The 19,292-nt window shown below is 34.5% G+C and overlaps 1 protein-coding gene across 2 annotated transcripts in view; it reads right to left on the bottom strand.

Annotated features, from left to right (window-relative positions):
- The window catches only part of BCHE (butyrylcholinesterase), a 66,230-nt gene extending 47,232 nt beyond the window's left edge, over nucleotides 1-18,998 (bottom strand). For both annotated transcript variants that reach the window (XM_080657804.1, XM_080657805.1), the window contains exons 1-2: nucleotides 18,856-18,998; nucleotides 13,371-14,895 (exon numbers count right to left, since the gene is read on the bottom strand). In XM_080657804.1, the coding sequence (XP_080513930.1) occupies nucleotides 13,371-14,887 (1,517 nt within the window). In that variant the 5' untranslated portion in view covers nucleotides 14,888-14,895; nucleotides 18,856-18,998. The remainder of the gene's footprint in view (nucleotides 1-13,370; nucleotides 14,896-18,855) is intronic.
- Between the last annotated feature and the right edge of the window lie 294 nt (nucleotides 18,999-19,292).

Here is a 19,292-nt window from a genome sequence, read left to right as displayed (position 1 = left end):
AAACTGGACCGGAGGGCCGGAACAAAAGCATGGATGGAGTGTTTGTGTGAACTAATATAAATTCAAAGTAAACATCATTACATAAAAGGGTACGGTCTTTTTTTTTATTTCAATAGTTTTATTCATTTCAAACATTTTAACAAGAAAAATGTAAACACTAATTATTATAATTTGAAACTTCAAAAAATGGAGGAATCAGCACAATAACATACCTTATATTGAAGATGGCAAAGGCAAAATAAAATTGCCTAACAAAGGAAAGGTACAAAAGCCTTTCAAATTAAACTTAAATATAATAAAATAATTTAAAACTAAAACAAATAGAAAAGAACAAAATGTGTAAACAGTAAATTAAACATTTTCTTTAGTGTAACTTCCAAATTATGCCCGGGACATAGATGTAGATGGCAATGTAGACTGGGTTGAAAGGTTTTTGGTCTTTAAAACATCAACTTCAGTGGGAACAGTGTTGTTGATCTCCTTTTTAGATAATGCTCTGATACTGTGCTCTCCAGGGGCGTGTCTCCCTACATCACCACGATAACGTGTCTACGCATTCCCAGGGTGATGTCAGGGGACGCATCCTCAGGCATTACAAGGAGCCTCTGGAAGATTGAGAGGTTGTTCCTTCTATTGAATGGGCAGATATAAATCCACCCACTCAGAAGAAGGAGCTGCGGCCGTGTTTCCCAACGTTGCCATGTTAACACTGCTGCTGGTGAAGGAGCGGAGGGGAGAGCAAGAGAACCCTCTGCTCTTTCGGCTCCGCGGGCCGGATAGAAGAGCCGAACGGGCCAGATCTGGCCCGTGGGCCGTAGTTTGCCCACGGCTGGCATAGACCTATGAACCAGGAGGTCATGGATAGATTCCCGGTCAAGGGCACAAGCCTGGGTTGCAGGCTCCATCCCCTGTGTGGGGCATGCAGGAGGCAGCTGATCAATGATTCTCTCTCATCATTGATATTTCTATGTCTCTCTCCCTCTTCCTTCCTCTCTGAAATCATTGGCTATTTCAAAATTCACTTTGATTATATACCAATGAAATTTAAAAGATATATTAATATATAAGTAGAACATTTTTGATGTTGAAATAATTTATTATAGTCTTCTTTTGGATATTAAATTATCAAATATTTGCATTGATCATTTTATTATATTAACATTTAGATTAGCTCTTGCCTTCTATTAATCTTTACTTTCTGCAGCTCACTTAACATCTAATGGAAACCCTAACACGCAAGCTGAGCTCTCCTAGCCCCAGCCCAGACCCAATCTTGAGAATTATAGCCAGGGCATTAGATTTTCAGGGTATCCCTTGAAAACCCCCAATTTCCAATCCCTGCTGACCTGACCCAGTTGTGAGAGCCAGCCCATGTCTGTGTTCTTTCTTTTTCCTGTTCATCCCACCAGTTGTGGGCCCTCCACTGAATGTTTCTCAGTTTCACTAAACCCTACTCCTAGGGGCTATTTTCAGTTCTATGTAGCACATCTGACTTGCAGTAGAATTACCAGATTTAGATAAATAAAAAAGCAAAAACACACCCAGTCAAATGAGAATTTCAACTGAACAAGAAACTTCTTTTAGTAAGTATGCTCCATGCAGATTTATGGGACATGCACTAAAATAATTAATAATAATAATAATAAAATTTTGGGCTGATCTTCTAATTTATTTAGATATTCTGTACTTTATCTGGTAACCCTACTTTGGTATGTGTCTAGAAATATGTGTTTTACATATATTTTTTTCAAATTTCCATGACAACTCAGAAAATGGGCTTTAGCACTCCTATACTAAAGATAAAGAAAAAGGATATTTAATTATTATTTTCTTTCCTGTGGGTACACAACATTTTTAATAGAAATGGAGCAAAGTACATGGAAGATGTACTTGGTTTTCATCAGACCACAGGGTTCAAATTGTATCTCTGGCTTCTACTAATAAATATCTGTGGAATTTTGAGCAGTGTAAGCTCTTTAAGCCTCAGTATCCTTGTCACCACCTGTTGATGAGGATCATATTTCCCTAGAGAGCTATCATAATGAAAGTGAAGTGCTGAGCACAGAGCCAGTTCCTTAGTGGTTAATACATTTTAATTAATATTATTCACACAAACAACACAATAGGCTTAAAGTGATTAATCCAAAGGCTATTTGGTCAGTACTTTTTTTTTTTAATCCTCACTCATAAATATGTTTTTATTGATTTGAGAGAGAGAGGAAGGGAGAGAGAGACAGAGAGAGAGAGACATACATCTATGTGAGAGAGAAACACTGATCGGTTCCCTCCTGTACATGTCCCAGTGGGGGATTGAACCTGCAACCTGTGAATATGCCCTGACCAGAATCAAACCAGCCACCTTCTGGTGTATGGGATAACACTCCAACCAACTGAGCCACATCGGCCAGCCCTGGTCAATACTTTCTTAGGCATATTCTGACCACACAACAATGCTAAATAATAATAATAATATTACATTGAATAATTGTATTTGTTGGTTAGATACATATTTAATAATGATATTATTATTATGTGCAAATAGTATTACTCAAGGGCTCAGTTATTTTTATTATGACATATTCACTTTATTTTAACAAATTAATTTTTCTGACACTGCATATTTCCCTGAAGGCTAAAGGACACACAGAAGACACTACACAGCATGTTACCTGGTCTAAGCGTCAATATTTTGTTACTACTTTTACTAGCTCACATAACCAAGGTTTTTTTCCCCCAAGCTGCTTGTCTTGCTGTTAGTCTCTGACCTCTGGGACTATTGTAAAATTACTTGCTTCCTGCCTTAGTTCTCAGAATATTGCTGCTTCCAATTTGTCTCTCATCTTCAAAAATAAAAGGTTAGTTCTTTAGAATTTAGGGCACATGACAAGTCAATAGGTTCCAAATGGCAAAATACAACCCTTTATGTGGAATAAATATAGGGTGGGCAAAAGTAGGTCTATAGTTGTCAGTACAGGAAACACAGTTTACTCCTGTATTATTTATTTATTATTATATTTATGATTATTAACCTACCTTTGCCCACCCCTATATCAAAAAATATTTCCTGAAAGCCTTTTTTTGGTGTTCAAAATATATGGGTGGTGTTTTTATTTTTTCTTTGTTTCCCATCTCTTGATTTCCTCCGTTTGTGCTCCACAAAATCCAAGTTACTAACAGGCCTGCCTTCTAACCAAGTGGCTTGCATTGTATTTAGATGCACTGTTTTCTTAAAATAAAATAAGCGATGGAAGAAAACAGATAATTATAACGCTGACACAAAACCAAATTAGTCACATTAATCAATGTACCAGTCCCATCAGCCCAGAAACATATTGCAATATCTCCCCGTATAAAAGCAAAAACAATCATTTCACTTCAGAGTAAAGCTCTTTGAGAAAGTTGATCCAAACTGCCATTCTAATTCCTTGCCTCTCATTTTCTTTGGAATATCCATTAAGGTTTTTGTTCCCACCATTCCTTCAAAATATCACATCTTAGACACCAATAACCTTCATATTTTCAAACCCACAGACCTGTATATACAATTTCATATAATTGATACAGTTATTAGCTCCTTCCTTGAATGTTTTCTTCATTTGGTCTTGGGGAGATATTTTGTCCTAGTTGTTCTTCCAATTCATTAGCTACTTATTATCTCTGCTGGTTGTTCTTCTTCCTCTTGACATCTAACCTTGGAGTGCTCAGACACCTGCTCTGTCTACAACCCCCATAGATGATATAATCCTGTCTCCTGGCTCTAAATACCATCTTCATGCTGTTAGGTATCAAATTTATCTCTAGTCCCCCTCTCTCTCTTGAATTCCAGACTCCAGTGTGGAATAGCTAATGGAATAGCTATTTTCTTTCTCTAAGAGTCTGCAAAGTAGGCACCTTGAACTTAAAATACAATTTTGACTATACAATCCCAACTCTATCTTCCTAAAGTCATTCTAATCTCAGGAAATGGCACCCCTTTTCTTCTGGTAGCTCAGGTCAAAACCCTTGGAAGCATCCTTGTCTCTACTTATTCTCTCTTATCACACATCCAATCTACCAGCAAATACTGTTAGATGGTTCAAAGTATATCCTGAATCTGACCATTTCTTTCCACTTAAACAAAATGCAAGACACAATTATTTTTCACCTAGATTCCTTTATGGCCTCCTAGCTCTTCTCTCTTTTTCACATTATTTATCTACCTCTCAGAGAGATGCTTATAAAATTTACTCTAATTGGGAATCTCAACTGCCTGAACTTTTTCATGACTTACTATTTCTTAGAGTAGATCCCAAGGACTTATTTAGCTTCAAATTATATATATCTTGGCCCTCTATACTTCTCTAACTTTATCTTCTACCACTCACTTCAACATCTTAAGTATTTTAAGTCTTATGCATGTCCTTGATGCTTTCTCTCCTGAGACAATGTCCCCAAGATATCCACATGATGGCTTTCTCCCAGATATCCAAATGATTAAACAATCACTCTGCTCTAATATAACTTTGTCAGAGTCTTTTCATGACCACCCTGCAAATGATATCGTATTCCACTCACATCATGCTTATGCCCCTAACTACGCTTACTATTTTTAGAGCTCTGATCATTATAAAATATATTATGTATATGTTTATTGCCTTTTTCCTGCTATTAGATTGTAAAGCCCAGGAAGGTAGAGATTTTCTCTGTGTTTCTCCTCAATGTTTTCCTTTTGTTTTTTCTTTTCTCCATCTGGGTATATTTTCATTACTGCTGTATTCCTATCATCTAGGTAGTGCTTGGTGCATATAGGTTTTCAATATATTTTTTGAATGACTTAAATGGAAGGATGAATTATCAAACCGCCATAATACATGACCCACCCACATTAAAAAACATAACTTGTGATTACCAAGTACTATATAAAAATGTAGATTTTTATTTTAATGAGTTTGATAAAATATGTAATTTTTCATATATCCAGAAACGTCAATATTATAGATGTAAACAAAATGTGAAAACTAACACATGTGACAACATTAGGTTATTGTTTTGGTTTGTAATGGTTTATTAGATAAAATATATTTTTAATTAATATTTTAACACATAAAATAAATATTATTTGGTATCAATTCTTTCAGACTGATACACCAACAATAATTAATTTAATTTGTATAAGATACTCACTTGCTTCTACATAACAGAGATCTGTGGACAAGTTAACATTAACATACCAACAGATTAATAGTACTTTATCATAATAGGAAGAAGTCCAGGCAATATATTAACATATAGAAAATAAAAAGAGGGTGCAGTTATACCTTTTAGCATTCTGACCTCGAGTGTTATTGACTAGGAAGGCAAACTGAAGCAAAAATAATTTCTTGGAACTTCTCAATCTGACCAAACACATTTTAGTTTAGAACAATAAAAAACATGTTATTTGATACAGTAAAAATATTTAATCAGTGCATTTTGTTCTTTGTGAAATTTGAAGTTATTACTTTGTTTCTGACAAGTCTTTTAAAGCATTACATTTTTACTATGCTTTTAATAAAAAATAATTTATTAATTAATTCTAATGTCCAACTGAAGTTAAGATTTACAAACGTTATAGTTTTCCCAAATATGGAACACACTTGGAAAAACAGAGAATGAATCGCATTATTTCCAAGTATATAAACCCAATAAGCAGGATTTTCCATTTTTTTAATGAGCCTCCTTATACTACAAAAACATTAGTTGTCCCTCTCTTCACTGTGATAGAGTATTTTGAGGCACTTAGTCAAACATATTTTAGTTTTATAGCTATTTCATAGATGTAGCCCTTTGGGGATCTAGTTTCTTCTCCTTCCACTGTCACTGATGGTAAAATATTGCTGCACTCTGAAATGGTTTTGCAAGTGACCTTATGTACACTTTAAATTGTCCCATAATGTAATTCTTCCTTTTCTAATAAATGACACTAATGCATATATGTTTTTTCACCTACATTTCTATTTTATCTGGTAAACTATAAGTACTTTAACAGGAACACTCAAGCTAACATTTATTGTTTCATTTCTTGTAAAATAATTCCTCACCTATTTCCTAAGGGGGAATGAAAAGACTTGAAGCAATAGAACATTAATGTCATCGTGACAGCGATAAAATAAATCTAAGGGGATTTGAACCCTCGCCCTTTTGCAAAGTCATCAAAATGTCCCAGCTAGGTTAATTATGATAATGTACCACAATAATTATAGAACCAGAGGGTAAGGATTTTTTTTCTTTACTCTAGAAACTACATGAACTATTAGTTGTCAGAAAATCTAATTATAAGCCTGATAAGAATTGGACTAGATAGCCAGATAACAGACTTTCACACACTTAAACTTCTGTCGATATGTCATGATGTCTAATTTTAGTCTGTTATCTTTCCTTACCTCTGTAACATTAACCAGGCCAGTATCAGGGTGCTAAGGTGTTAAAATTATAACTTTGCAACCAAGTGCATTTCCTAAGTATATTTAATGAGTACTTTCAGTAATTCATAGTGAAAGCAGCCTGGTAAGAGGATAATACAAGGAAATGAAAGTTAATAATCTTGTGTCATAGTTAATCTTTGTTCTTTCACCTATTAACTCCAATTCCCTTTTCTTCTATGGCCCACAGTTTTCTTCTCTAAAAAAAGTGTTACATAATGTCATCATTACAGCATTTTTCTTATTCTAATAGAATCCATATATTTTGTACTTCATCAGTATAATGGTACCATTCATGTTAAAAACAACTTTAACTCCCATTTTTTGAGTATATTTAAGAAATTCCTTATTAAGAAATGTGTTGTCATGAAGTCCTAGAATATTATTCTTTGAGTTGAAAAAGGTAATAAAAATAGATTCAAGTGTAACTTAAAAATTAATTTATTGGTGAAGGGATTTGCCTAAAATCTATTTAATGATACAGGCACATGCTAAATTCCTATACAGATATTTAGCAAAAGAAGCCTTAGGTCTCCACTTCCTTTTTAAATTTTCTCAGTTTTTCTATTGCCTTTTGGAAACATAAAATAATTCCAGAAAAGAAAAATCAAGGAATATACAAAGAAAATACAAACATATCATTTTAAAAATAAGTGGGGTTTTAATATTGTTTAATTGATTATTATTTGTGTCATATATAAGTAAACAAGATAGAAGTGTACATATTAAAGATTAAATATAACTAAATCAACTTCACATTATACATACTAAAATTTGTTACTATTGAGTACATTTCTAGTGGTATAATGAAGTCATGGTAATGTACATGAAACACCCATCCCTCAGTGTGTGTATGTATGTAACTATATCTCCCAAATAATTCAAATCAGAAAGTTCATTGCTCTAGAAATATGAAAAAATATGTAAATTTTAGTAATTACTATTATAATTTACTATACAGAAAAATGTTTTTTTTAAATGGTTTCAATTATTTCAGTAAAATCCTGTGCACTAAGAAATGATGGTTTTGCATTTAGTTTAATCACACCTGCTGACCGGTACAAAAATCAGGAACTGTTTTATTTTTTGGAACTGAAATCTTAATAATATATTTTTGTTTCCTTTTAATAAATTGTTTCTTTTGTGGTAAAGTTCATTAAAATGTAAACGAATAAATAAAAAATAAATTACATGAAAATAGCTGCAGGAATGATGCTGTGAAGTCACTTACAAGTCCTTTAATATTTTGTTTTCAGTATATCAAAGTAGTATAAAATAAAAGTGACGTGTCATAGCATTTATTTCTGATCAAAGCATGTTAGAAAACATTAAACATTTTAGAGGGGCTCTGAAGAGATAAATTATCACCAGAAGAATAAATACAGAAGCATGTGAATTGCCTCAATTTTGCAGCTTACTTTTATTTCTTTGAAAACGTAATTGATTAATTTGTTAAGTTTGAAAGTTAAGCAATTGTACATTATGTGGTAAAAACCAAATTTAACGTTAGATAAAAATAGATTGAGGTAGTTTGTACTTAGTAGAGGAAATATTGAATATTTTTATGGAAAAAGGGAATGCAATTTCCTGTCATTGATAAGGTACATTTCAATATGTCAGTAAGGGAGGCATATTTATATCACCATTTTACAGATAAGAAAAAAATGTAGGAAATTTTAATAACTTTCCTAAAATTATCATCATAATAAAAGTCTAATATGCAAATGGTCATCATGCTGTGACACCGTAATGACCGATCAGCAGGGACCTGAGGCTGCATGGAGCCAGGCCAGGGTGGGGGACCTGAGGCTGTGCCCCCCACCCCAGCAGGGCTTGATGGGGGACCTGAGGCCATGCCCCCTGACTGTGCCCCCCGCCTGGCAGGGCTTGAGGGGGATGGGACAGGCAAGGTCTGGGTTTCACCCAATGGGGGTGGGGCCAGCCAGGTCTCGGACTGGCGCAATTTCAAGGTGCCCATGGGTGGGTGGGGACTTGACTCTGGATCCCGTGGCGCGCCCCAGACTCTAACAGGTGGTAGATTTTCATATACATTTTACTAATTTTCTTTAATCTCTGACACTTCTATTATAGAGAAAGGGCAAATAGCAATATTAAAATATTTCGTCTAATTAATTCCCTTTTAATGTGCATGGATTTCATGCACTGGGCCACTAGTCTACACCAATAAAAGAGAAAGATGCAAATTGACCATACCTTCGCAATGCCCACCAGTCAATCAGAAGTGAGTATGCAAATTAACCCAACAAAAATGGCAGGTTTATTTGCATACGCAGGCACCAAGCGGCCGGGTGCGTCCCACACTGCTCCATCTGCTCTGGGCCTCTGGGCAGCATGGGAAGGCAGAAAGGTGGCTCTGGGCCAGAGCGAAGGTGGTGCCAGCAGCCAGGAGAAGGAAGGCCTATTCTTGCACGAATCTTCATGCATCAGGCCTCTAGTATAACTATAGAATGATTAACATTGTACATAAAATGGTAAGTACATATGAGAGGAAGACTGTATTTGTGAATGGCTAACCTTGAAGTAGTCCAAGAGGAGCTCTGAATATAGAACCCAGAGAGGACAGAGCAAACAGAAGATGCTTGACAACAGTAGGAGATATTCAGAGGGGTCCTGGAATAATACCTTCCTCTATCTCACATGATGCTCTCATTGGATTTTGGCTTATTTTCCTTCTTTAGCTGTTCTGGTTTCAAGTTTGATTTCATCAGTTTCTGTATCACTGAGGTAGCGCTGAAAGGATGTCATTAAGTGCTGCTAAATTGAATTTGACATTCACCAAATTATTGCTTGGATGAATAACTGATGGATATGTCATATTGATATTTCAACCTGTATTACTATAAGATATCAGAAGTAATGCACATATGGATCTGTGTGTTATTTGGGTAAGATTTTAAGTTCACTTTCTGAGATGGAATTGAGGTTAAAGCAGGAAAAATCAAAATACATAGAGGTTCTAATTTTAATTAACAAATGTCTAACTTATATTACAGCTTCTGTTTTGTAAGTAATCTCCAACACTGCAACTAAAGATACCGAATTTAAACACCATTTAATGTTTCCAAAGAATAATGCTCTCTTTATTTTTGTCAAGAAGTCAAATTATAAGCGTTTTTAAATACAGTCAAACCTCGGTTCTCGCATGTCTCCCATATCGAACAATTCGGTTCTTTCTTGCCCAATATGTTCATGGAGATGGGTGGGGATATTTTGCTTGTCAAACAAAACTTCAGTTCTGGACCCTGCAACCCTTTCATATTGATACCTGTCTGATCAGTCATGCCTCTCTCAGGTGCAAACGAAGGAGAGAGCACGCAAGTATTAATTTTCTGCTAAACCTCACATTGTTAACATCTCAGGAAATTTGTGCTGTGAATATTTTTGTGTTTTTTCTTTTGTTGTTGCTTATTATTATTAAATACATAAAGTAAGAAGGTTAGTGATAGTAACAAAGTGAAAAGGAAAGTTGAGAGAACAATGATAGAGCTTAGACATGTACTATATATAAGAAAGGTTAAAACAGAGAATCATTTGTGGGTCTGGCTTTTTAAAAAAATTATCCTTCATATTAATCCTTTGTAGCCTTTTTTACATCAACTAAAACTATTTTATTATTTTCACTTTTGTATGAATCTTTCAGAGGAAATCTCTTACTAGAACTGGATTAAATTAGAAATCCACAGCAAAATTTCTAGAAGTTATCCCAGCAAATAACTCTAAATATTTTAGTAACAAAATAAAAAATCACAGAAAAATTCAAAATTATTTTGAACCTAAAATATGAAACGTGTTATATACCTGACATTATTTAAGGAGAATAATTTATTAACACATTTTATAAACCATGAACTTGAAAACTAATTTTTCTGAATGATAATTGTAACTGCTGGTTCTACTTTTTTACTTTCTTAATGTATCATATTTGGTTAATGTGGGAGTAGAAATCTTCTTATTGACATTTGGAATGAATAATTCTTTGTTGTGGAGCTGTCTTATGCATTATAAGGTGTTCAGCAACTTCCCTGGTCTTTACCTTAGTAGCAACCACACTCCCAGTCATGACACTTAAAAACCACTCCAGACATTCTCTGGACTGAGAACCACAAAGTTAGATTTGTAAATCTAATACTTTTTTAAGAATATATTTTTATTGATTTCAGAGAGGAAAGGAGAGGGAGAGAGAGAGATAGAAACTCAATAATGAGAGAGAACCATTGATCAGCTGCCTCCTGCACACCCCATAATGGGGATTGAGCCCATAACCTGGGCATGTGCCCTTGACCTGAATCAAACTTTGGACCCTTCAGTCTGCAGGCTGACGCTCTATCCACTGAGCCAAACCAGCAAGGGCTCTAAATCTAACACTTAACTTTGTTTCTATTGGAGTTTACTTAACTATTCTAGGCTTCTATATTTGTTATAAGTATGCTTTGTAAAAAGATAATGCACACCAGGAGATTAACATTGAGTTTGCCATGATGTCAACTCTAAACAAATATGAAGTATCTATGCTCAACTGTGTAAATAAAGAAACTCATCAACTAACATGACATCTTGTTATAAAGGCTAAACTACCTATAAAGTTTACTTTAATCTTTTGGTTTATAATCTTGCTTATATGAATTTAGCATAATAATTAAAATTTATCAACCTTCACTTATTTCCCATTAACATATCTTAATCATAGAAGGAGATGAGGATTAAGCAATCTTTTTTATTGTGTTAAAGAGTCTACTCTCTGATCTGTCACTATCTGAGTGCCACAAACAAGACATTTACCACATTTGATATGCAGTGTTCTCCATTCTGACATGAGAAAATATAAAGTCCTTAATGACTTTAATATACAAAATATGAAGTCCTTTAGAAATTATAAGAATCAATAATTTTTAAAAAATCATCCTTAAATTATTTGTAATCTAAGTTATAAGAAAGAATTAAAACATATTTAATGATGTTTTATAGAATATAGCCTTTAGGGAGAGAACTGCATAAGATATTAAGTAATTCTAATTCAGATCTAGAAATAAGATGATCCTTCTTAAGCAGAAATTTAAATTGATGTTGAGAAGGCATAAGATATTGCACACCAAGATATTGCACAACCTGCCTGGCCCGAGTGGCTCAGTAGTTGAGTGTAGACCTATGAACCAGGAGGTCACGGTTCCATTCCCAGTCAAGGTAAATGCCAGTGTTGGGGGCTTGATCCCCAGTGTGGGGTGTGCAGGAGATGGACAATCAATGATTCTTGTTCATCATTGATGTTTCTATCTTTCTCTTAAATCAATAAAATACATTTAAAAAAGATATTGCAAAACTTTAAATAGTATAATAGTCCATGTACCTCATAAAAATTTTATATTTCTTATCCATACTAGCCTTTAGAGGTTCTCATTAACCATTATCTACATATTTTTAAGTACATATACCCAAGTCAGTACTTTAATGAGTATCCAGTATAACCACATTTTTCCCCCCAAGCAGGTATTTAGTCTAGTTTAGAAGGCTCAGGATACAATGAACGATAGTAAATGGACAAGGCACAGTCAATAATTTCTATGTGAGTGAAAAGGTAGTCTGAAGCAATTACAACTCAAAGAATTAAAGATCTGCTTAATGAAACATGTAGTTTCTGATGACCTTAAAAAATATAGTAGGGTTTGGATCATTTAAAAGGGTAGGAGTAGACGTCCTAAACAAGGAGTACAGCAAAAACAAGGCTAAGCTTGAAATATTTGGCATTCATGAGATATCTGTCCTAGCAAGCAGCGAGGTATTGTTGGGGAAAATGATTGGCAGCAAGATTAGAGAGGCTTCTAATGCCAGATGGAAGAATTTTAACTTTATACACAGTGGATTAGTATCATTCTTTTAGAATGAAGTATTTTGTAACATGGAGTAAAATAAATTTCAAATGGGAATTGGAAAAGAAAACCAGAATGATATTTCTATCAACATTCCTTTTAATACGAGACAGTGTCACAGATTGAATCAATGCATCAGTTAATTGGTGAGTTTCTATAAGCACTGCTTTTAAAATAGATTTCCAAATTTCTACCTTTTATCATTCTAATTCACATAAGGTATTTCACTGTATAAAATTCATTTTTGTTTTACAAATGCAGTTATGAAAAAAGCCTTATTTTCTATACACATACATTTTTTATATTTAGAAAATATATTATAATACATATTCAAACAGATTATTTTTTCCTGACTCTTGCAGACATATTACACTATTTGTAACATATGAGAGAAAATATGTAATTTGGTAAGTTTTCTGATTATTTTAATCAGCCATACGACTACTCGAATGGAAAACGGCTTAGATAAACATGAGGAGCTTTGTAGTTTCGGTCCAGCACATATCACCTAAAAGTTCTGAGCAAACCTATTTGGGGAAAAATTCCATAAAATGGAAAACTGTACTCTAAGGATCAACCCCATCATCATCTTGCTTTTGGTTTCCCTGAGCAGGTGCGTATTTCTTTATGTTACCGGGTACCACTGTTCCCATGCTTAAGAGAGTGAAAACATACATTTCTACTCTGTTCTAAACCTGTGAACATTAAGAACTTTCAGGTTAAAAGAAATGGTCACAGTAATTGTAGTTCTCAAGCTACCCATCTATTTCCATACAGACTCTGGCTTAGATTGCTAAAGTACTCTGTGGTATTTTGGAAACGTTATCAGAAAATATTTTTCATAAAAGTTCTTTGATGATCTCTTTTAGGCATGCTGATGCAAGGAATTGAAATTCACTACATAGTAAAACACAAAATCAGCTAAAGTACAAAAAGAATAAATATTTAAAATGTTTCTGTGCTTTTAATGAAGTCTACACCACGCACCAAGCAAAGCTCAGCAAAACAAAACAAAATAAGAACAATTACAACAAGGGCCACTTACCCATATTTTGCAAAATTTGCCCAGTGTTTCATTACGGATCTACTCAAAATTTCTTCAGCTTTTGTGTAATTCGCTCTTCTTTCCAGAGGTAAACCAAAGACAAATTCAATTTCATACCCATGCATCACTCCCATCCACTCAGGCCAGGGAAGTTTGGAGGATCGGTGTTCAAAATAGTAGAAAAAGGCTTTATTTCCCAAATCTGAGAACTTTTTGGTGAACTCCAAGGCAGGGCATATGAAATTGTAATCCCCAACAACATCATCCAAGGCCTCACGGTAGTTTTCAGCTCTTTGATCATCTAACCAGTCCATGTAATGGAAAAGGATGGATTCCCTTCCAAATTCACTCACTCCTTGAAAAAATATTTTTAAACTTTCTTGAAATTCTTTTTTAGTAATGATACTGTTGTTATCTTTGCTAAAACCAGGGGCACCATATACTAAAAACGCTGTCCCTTCATCTTTATTAACACCCACCAAGATCTGAGTTTTTTTTAACTGTCCAAGTTGGAGTAGTGTGTCTGGCATGTCAGTGAGAAAATCACCATCCACAGTTGGGCCAAAACTTATTGACAAGAGAGTAGCATAGGGGACAACAAATACTTCATTCAGAAGAATTTCCTGGGGGTCTTTATTTCGAAGGCATTTGATGATCTCGGTCTCATTTTCTCCAAAGCAACCAATAAATTTAGCTAAGGTCAATGTTCTGTTCTTAGCTTCATAAGGAGATGTTACTGCCCAAGGGGCATTAGAAGACCCACTTTGCAGAATTGCTCTGGTAAACAATGGGTGGCTTCTAGGGGAAAGCAAGTGAAGGCTAACTGAAGCTGCCCCTGCACTTTCTCCAAAGAGAGTTACACTTTTAGGGTTTCCACCAAAGGCTGCTATATTTTTTTGGACCCACTGAAGTGCCAGCTGTTGGTCAAACAAGCCCATGTTCCCTGGTGCCTCTGAATTTCCTGGTAAAGCTAAAAATCCTAGGGCACCCACCCGATAGTTCATTGAAACTACAATAACTCTCTCAACTCGTGCCAGGAACTTGCCATCATAAACAGGTAAAGATGATGTTCCAGTTTGAAAACCACCCCCGTAAATCCATACCATGACAGTAGTGTTTTTTGGTTTAGGTACTGGAATCCATACATTCAGATATAAACAGTCTTCGCTGAGATCAGTATTTGGATTCCACATCTCTGATCCAAGGAAGCCTGGAAAACTTTGATCTGTGTTCTGATAGCAAGAATTTGCATATTTTGTGGCATTCCAAATATTGGACCACTTGGTCAAGGATTGTGGCTTTTTGAACCGAAGTCTGCCAAGAGGTGGCTGTGCATAGGGAATCCCAAGAAAGGCTGTTACTGTGCCACCAAGAACTGGCAAGTTCATCCCTCTGACTTTACCATTCTTGGTTGTAATGATGATGTCTTCTTCAGTATGTGATTTCCCAATAAGCACCCAGAGCAGAAGAAACATCAAAAGAAGTTGGCTGCATACGATTGTACCCTTGCTCTGCATTTTGGTTTCTGAAAGAGATGTAAAGTAGGAAGTTTTAACAGCCTTATGCATCTGGCATTATGTTTTATTGATAATAACAAACTAAAATGTAGCAGTTTTAATTAATCATGCAAGTGATGAAAACTGATAAATCTTGGACCACTACAAAGGTTTATGTAAAAAAAAAAACACATAGGAAACAGTTGGAAGTATTTTAGTTTTCAATTTCAAAAACAAATAGTGGAATGAAAAGTAGACACTATTTCATTTTGAAAAAATTCATTATAAAATGTTTGCAAGGAAGATTTAGTGTTTTATAGGGGATATTTATTTCAAGCATGTTTGTATACTTCTTACCATACACAGCCCCGCCATCAGTGGCATTTAGTGGTAGTCTATTTATTACAGATAAAATGTCTACCTTGTTAGAGGAGAAAATACAAGCCCATGTATTCTCTGAAATAGGTACATATTCATGCTGGCTGGTTCTTGACAGAACTGTGAAGGAGGTTAAGAAGCTTTAAGGAACCTTAGTCTTTTATTGTCATTTTCAGTTTCCATGATCCCTTCTGTGGTCCTTTTTGCTTAGTGGGTTCTTCCTGCATTCAAGCTCAGTCTATGCTCAGAAGAGATTTTGGACAATCTATTCATTGACTGTTAAGTAACATAAAACAGTTGCCTTTTATCCTATACAGTATGAAAACTAACAAATCTGTTACCATTATACGACGTATACAAGAAAAATTGGAAGTGGAGTTCTATGGATATACTAGAGGCCTGGTGCACGAATTCGTGCACCAATAGGATCGTCTGGCCTGCAGGATCAGGCTGAAACTGGCTCTCCAACATCCCCCGAGGGGTCCCAGATTGTGAGAAGGCACAGACCAGACCGAGGGACCCCACCGGTGCACGATCAGGGCTGGGGAAGGACGCAGGAGGTTGGCCAGCTAGGGAGGGACCATAGGAGGGCTCCAGGGTGTGTCCAGCCCATCTTGCTCAGTCTCAATCATCCGGATCCCAGCAGCAAGCTAACCTACCAGTTGGAGCGTCTGCCCCCTGGTGGTCAGTGCACATCATAGTGAGTGGTTGAGGGGCCTTAGCATATTACACTTTGATTGGTTGAACGGACGACCAGATGACCAAACACTTAGCATATTAGGTATTTATTATGTAGGATACCAGTTAATTTCTCTGATATTAAATAATCAGGAGGTCTTCTCTACCTGAATTACAATGTAAATGGAGAGAACCAGTTGCTAATAATATAGGTCATGGGAGAAGATGCTGATTTAGAAGGAATTTTATTCTCAAGAATTAGTCAATGCATATATATTAATTTGATTTATTAAAGTATGTATGACTAGTGAGGTTAAATGTGTTAGCATGGTCAATATAATTCCAATTCACCTTCAGGTTACCTATTGGAGAGTGTTACATACTATATTCTTAAATCTAAATTTTAATACTAAAATATGCATTTGTCCACATACTCGTTAGTATAAGCAAATATTTTTATATATAGCTGCAATAATTTATTTAAATAAGCATTGTTTTGTCTTTTCATAATCTGTTATTCTCAAACTTAACTTGTTCCTCTGTAGTTTTACCATTAAGAGATTCATATTTTTAATATATGCCATCACATGATTAAACATTCTAAAGAGAAATAATTGAAGGTGGCTATGAAAATGTTAGTCTATATCTCTAAATCTTTATTAATAATTAAAATATTCAATAAAACACCATTTTTCTTCTCTTATTAATTCTGGTACAAATTGACTACTATCACATTAAATAACCACTTTGAACACTAAGAATACTTAACATGTTTATCATAAAAACTGGGGTGAATTTTCATGCTAAGTACAACTAACTATCTGAATTTTAGATCAGTTAACTTATTGTAATAATGTATAACACTTGAAAGAAAGGCAGGAATTATTGTTTGGAACTGCAAGAGGAAATGAAAGATGGGAGTGAAACGGGGGTGGAAATCTGAAAGATAAATACATAGTATTCAAAGTTTACCAAATATAAAAATCTACTGGAAATTTTGAGAAAACATTAAAAACTTTAAAAAAAAATAACTTTCAACATAAAAAGGTAAAAAGAAATTTCATTCAGTTTGCATTTTTAATTCAATTTTGAAAGTAGTATCAGAATTCCTTGACCAATTTTCAAAAGAAAATTGTAATGTTATAGTAGAAGATATGGGTATTAGAAAATGATTGCTCTAAAGAGCAATATATTTACCCACATATGTTCCATAATTGAATATCAACCACATTTTCAAAATAATTGGCCAGCTAAGGACTTCTTAAAGAATGGTCAAGCAAATATTGATAATAGTTTGTTCTGAATATAATTTCCCAGTATTTTAAATATAATATAATATATATTTCTTTATAAAAATAATAGCTCTTAAAATAGTGGGAAAACAGCTACTTGGATAATATGATCAAGCACATGCACTGCTAAAGTGAATTTGGTCAAGTTAAAACAACTAAGCCTTTATACCAAACCTAGAAAGCTCATTTTGTTGCAGGCTAAGTGAAGTGGGGAACTGAGGAAGTCTATTTATAAATAGACTATACCACTGTCTTTCAGAGATTCTTCAGATACACATGAGGTACTAAAAGGATGTATGCAGATAGAAGAATCTTTATTAGGTGTCAGCAACATAAGATCTGTCTCTGTCCTCAGTCAGGAAGAACATTCACAAACTTTTCATTGTGTGAATAATTTGAACGTTTAATATTAGAGAGATATCTTGAGTCTCTTTGAAAGGTGAATCTGTTTTTAGGTTGACATCTATTCAATTATAATTCTCTTACAATTAAAGAAACAGTAACAACATATCTAGGAGAATGAAACAGAACTTTGTAAATCTGATTAGAAATTTTATTTGGCATCCAAAAGGCCATGTTACTTCAAATTCACAGGGCTTCTAAAAATTTTCATTTAAAGGATAAAGCCACTCTCTAAAAATTCATGTTCACCCTTAAAAAGGTAACTATTTATACAGGTGAACTACAGTTTATATTATGGAAGGCATTACACAGGCTAGTAATAGTAGCTCCTAATTGAGCTTATTATCATGCATTATATTCTTAAGCATTTGGAAGGCATACTCTAAAATCTAAAAAATAATAATACAAATAGAACTCAGAAACAATGAAATATTTTTTCACATTTATTTTGCTTTTAATAATTCATACAATTTATACTTAATGTGGTGAAACAAGTACTGACATCATCAAAATCAAGGTAAGTTTACAAGATTAGAATATGGGCAGAAGTCTATATTTACTTAAAGTCTCTATAGTATTAAAAATCATAGTAAATGTAAAATATTTTGCTATAATTTACACACATATTGAAAGAGGACAAACAAGAAAAAGGGGGGAAAATTTTGTAAATCAAATTAAGAAATATATTTTCCTTTCAGCTATAAGAAATTTAGACCTTTCCTTTGCCAATTGATATTGTTAAAGTTTCAGATGGTAAAGTGTTAAGAAAAGTACCCTGTCATGCCAGACAATAAGAGAACTATTCTTTTCATGAAACTTGGAAAAATAGAGTAAAACTAATCTAAGACCACCTTTTTTTTTTTCTTTTTTACTATTTTAAGAAGAAATTCACTAAACAGTGTATTTAAGGGTAAAATAGCATAAAACATTTTTGCTTGGGGAGTGCACTAAGAACCTACACAATGATTCCACAAGTGCTACGATTGTTTATACAAAGTTAAATAAACTCACTATTTCCTCAGCAGTTAAATGGACTCAGTCTGTGTTCCCTGAATAATATAAAGATTCCACGCAGGTGCCTGCTCACTTGCCTCATCTGTTTTTTTTTTTGCAATGACTGACCCCCACAGAGCACCCAAGAGGCACAGCAAACACGTGAAGGGATCAGGATCCTGCTACAGAATGAGTTTCACAGAAACTTGCGTCTCTATACAAAGATGTAAATTCAGAGCAACTTACCCGACTCACTGCAACAAAAGATGATAAAGTTTGCAAGGCGTGGAAATCATGTATTACTTCAGGGAAATGCAGCAGGCAGCTGCTGCTCCAGCCTGTAAATTGGACTGCACTGACATTACAATCAACTGTTACTGACAAAGCTCGCGAGACTTGGCAGCAGCAGCAACTAGCTCTGGAAACAGCCAATCTTTACTTTCTGACATCTGTTCAAAGGCTAATGGTATGAATGCAATCGTGATCCATTTACAAAAATATTGCTGGAATCATGACTTAAGATTGCAGGCACTCATCTAAGACGGAAGAAATAAAGAAATAGAAGCTTCTTTAAAAGAAGCTGAAATTGAACAGAAAATGAACATATGTGTGTGTGTTTTAACACTACCAAAACTTTTAAAGATTTTTTTCCCTCTTTTATAGGTTACATATTTTTCTTATGC

This window comes from Plecotus auritus (assembly GCF_963455305.1).
Source record: "Plecotus auritus genome assembly, chromosome: 2".
Classification (NCBI taxonomy): Eukaryota; Metazoa; Chordata; class Mammalia; order Chiroptera; family Vespertilionidae; genus Plecotus; species Plecotus auritus.
The sequence above is the reverse complement of the archived record's forward strand: the minus strand, read 5'-3'. Positions and strand labels throughout refer to the sequence as shown.